Source organism: Hakea prostrata, chromosome 7, assembly GCF_041222555.1.
Source record: "Hakea prostrata isolate BN-2017 chromosome 7, UWA_Hpros_2, whole genome shotgun sequence".
NCBI lineage: Eukaryota > Viridiplantae > Streptophyta > Magnoliopsida > Proteales > Proteaceae > Hakea > Hakea prostrata.
The window spans coordinates 24,149,591-24,152,384 of NC_142606.1; the positions used below are offsets into that span (position 1 = coordinate 24,149,591).

At 41.3% G+C, this 2,794-nt stretch overlaps 1 protein-coding gene across 1 annotated transcript; it reads right to left on the reverse strand.

Moving 5' to 3' along the window:
- Nucleotides 1-1,245: 1,245 nt before the first annotated feature.
- Nucleotides 1,246-2,794, reverse strand: LOC149010713 (RING-H2 finger protein ATL2-like). The gene has a single exon (XM_089161176.1). The coding sequence runs from the start codon at nucleotides 2,645-2,647 to the stop codon at nucleotides 1,628-1,630; it is 1,020 nt and encodes a 339-aa protein (XP_089017302.1). The 5' UTR covers nucleotides 2,648-2,794; the 3' UTR covers nucleotides 1,246-1,627.

Consider the following 2,794-nt stretch of genomic DNA (forward strand, 5'->3'; position numbering starts at 1 on the left):
CCCAATGGTTGTGAGATCGCTCAATATAAAGAAAGATTCATTTCGACCCCAAGAAAACAAGTGGAGAATTTCTTGGTCCGAAGTACCATATCTTAGTGCAATTGGGGCATTAATGTATCTCCCGATAATACACAATCGAATGTAGCATTTCTATTAGTGTATTAACAAGATTTATTTATCTCCAATACGAAGACACCGAAATGTTATAAAACAATATTTTAGTATATTCGGAAAATTATTGACATGATATTATTTATGAATGTGGATATCAACTTACTAATTTGCAGATGCGGGATATTTATGAATGTGGATATCAACTTACAACTCTTGATCTTCAATGAAATGGTGAAATCTATGTTCATTGAATTCGCTCAAGTGATAACTGCGAGGTTTATTTATTGAGGCGTGCCTACTTCAAATGTTGAGAAGTTGGTATATGATAATGGAATGTACGTATTTAAAGATACTCAATGATGTTATCACGGGGGAGTAAAATACATCGCACTCTTTTCCCTAACCAAGGTTTTGTCCCCCGGTTTTCCCGTAAGGTTTTTAATGAGACGACTACCAATACGTATTATTTAGATATGTATACTCTTTTTCCTTCACTAAGATTTCCCACAGGGTTTTCTTAGTAAGGTTTTAACAATGTACATTATCTATTGATGGACATCCAAGGGGAGTGTTATAAATAATATTTATATGATGTCCATACCCCAAAGAATTGTACTTCAATTGAAGATCTCAAACCTCAGATGCAATATGGTAAGATCACAACCATCTCATACACAATACGGCATCAATATCCCATCATCACCCTATCTGCGCAACTATCTTCCATATCAAGAATATCTTATTGTGTCAAGAATCATATATTGTATTTCCAATCAGAGTAGATGCTCCTTCTACTATAAATATGTAATGCACTCAACTGAATGAATTACTTCTGATTGAACTCATCTTGTCTTTCTTCTTTGTATCTAATATATTTTCTCTTTATTTTATAACACTTATATTATTTAAATTCACCAAATTATTCATCGAATTAAATAACTATGCTCTTGACCCCATGAGTCCCAACCAAAGGAATAAGTATAACTTTTCTCCAACTAATGCTATTAACAACTACTAAAATCATATACCTGCCCCAGAAAACGTGGAATCCGGTTCACATGATGGTGGGGCCAGTTGGTGAGTGCCCACCACCAAAACCCAACCCCGGACCCACCCACCGTTTCCCTCCAATTCCATCTATCCAGAGTTGAACAAAAATCTTCATGCATACCCACTAAACAAGCCAAATTTTCAATTAAAACAAATAATTAAAAATTATTCGTACCAATATAAAATAAAATAATTCATTTCATACCCATAAATTTTCAATTTTTACACACCAGGATAAACCACCGTATTTACTTTTTACAGTTGATCTGGAATTCAATTTTAACTTTTGCAGCGTCTCTTTGTCAGCATCAAATGGTTACCAGTAGCGAAGGAACCAGGAAAAACACCAAGGTTTGTCTGTACGTCATTAAATTTTACATATCGTTCTCTATCGCCACGTGTCCCACCTAGTCACTCATAGACAATTTTCGGTGGCACGCCACGCCGCCGGCGTATTCAGATCTTACTGTTGAAGCTCAACTCCAACGCGTTGCTCTCCTCCTCTTTCAAGATCGACCTCTGCGCCGGCACTGCAACTGAGACCCGTCGCCGGAGAACTGGGAGAAAGACTACCTCTCCAATCTCTGCTCAATATTCTCTTCAACGATAAAATTCGGTTTCCAGGTGATCTCAGTACCTGTTGCCCTCCCGGCGATTTCAACCGCTGGCTTCCGGCCGAACCCAAACAGAGTTCTTCCTCGTCCACAAATCCTCTGTAACTCTCGTTTCTTTTGGGTACCTCAATCGAGATAGTCACTGCTTCTAATGTTTTTCTCCGGGTTTTTAAAGATGAAGAATCTGCCGGAGAAGGAGAAGACGACGATGACGGCTGAGAGGAAGACGAGGGTGAAGCAGAGGAGCTACCTACTCCATCTGTGTCATGGCGGCATGACGAACAGAGACCATCACTCGGTGCCGATTCCGACTCATCCACACTTACAGCGACCTCAACCGGAGTTTCAGCCGGCGTCGGAATTTCAGAACAAACGAGGGTTCTGCAGAGTGGGCAGGTAGAGTGGGATTGGAACCACATATCGATGCAATCGATGTGAAAACTATGTTTGCATTTAGGGAGAACACGACCCTTTTCTTCTTCTTCGAATTCCGACAAACAAACTGCGCATTCCGGCACTCCACCACCGTGGGCGGCGGAGGAATAAACGAATGTAGGGAGAGATTTTAGGACAGTTTCCTCAAGGCCTTGAGAGGGCACCAAAACAGGGCTGGCAGAGGCGGCGGAAGGATCGTAAGTAAATACGATATGGGTAGCACGACGTCTGTTCCGCCGTGCACGGAGGCGCCTACGGGCACGAAGGAGGTACCAACGCGCGTAGATGTGGAGACACACGAAACAGACTACCACTGTGAAGAGTATAACGATTGCGCTCAACATTATCTTCCCGCTCAAGGCGTAGTCCTTGTTGGAGCTGTAACTGTAGCTTCTAGGGTCGCCTACGCTTCCGTTGTTCTTTGTTGAACTCATTTTTCTTCTCTTCAGAAGCTGCTCAGTTTCAGAACAGAGAAAGGCAGAAGAAAGATAGCTTTGCACAGAAGATGGTGAGAGATAAAGGTGAGAGGGAATTGAATTCTAACGAGTGATGATGGAATAAAAAAGTTGAAAGTGGAGAAG

Coding starts and splice junctions, on each gene's coding strand:
- LOC149010713 (XM_089161176.1), bottom strand. CDS start 2,647: ATGAGTTCAACAAAGAACAACGGAAGCGTAGGCGACCCTAGAAGCTAC.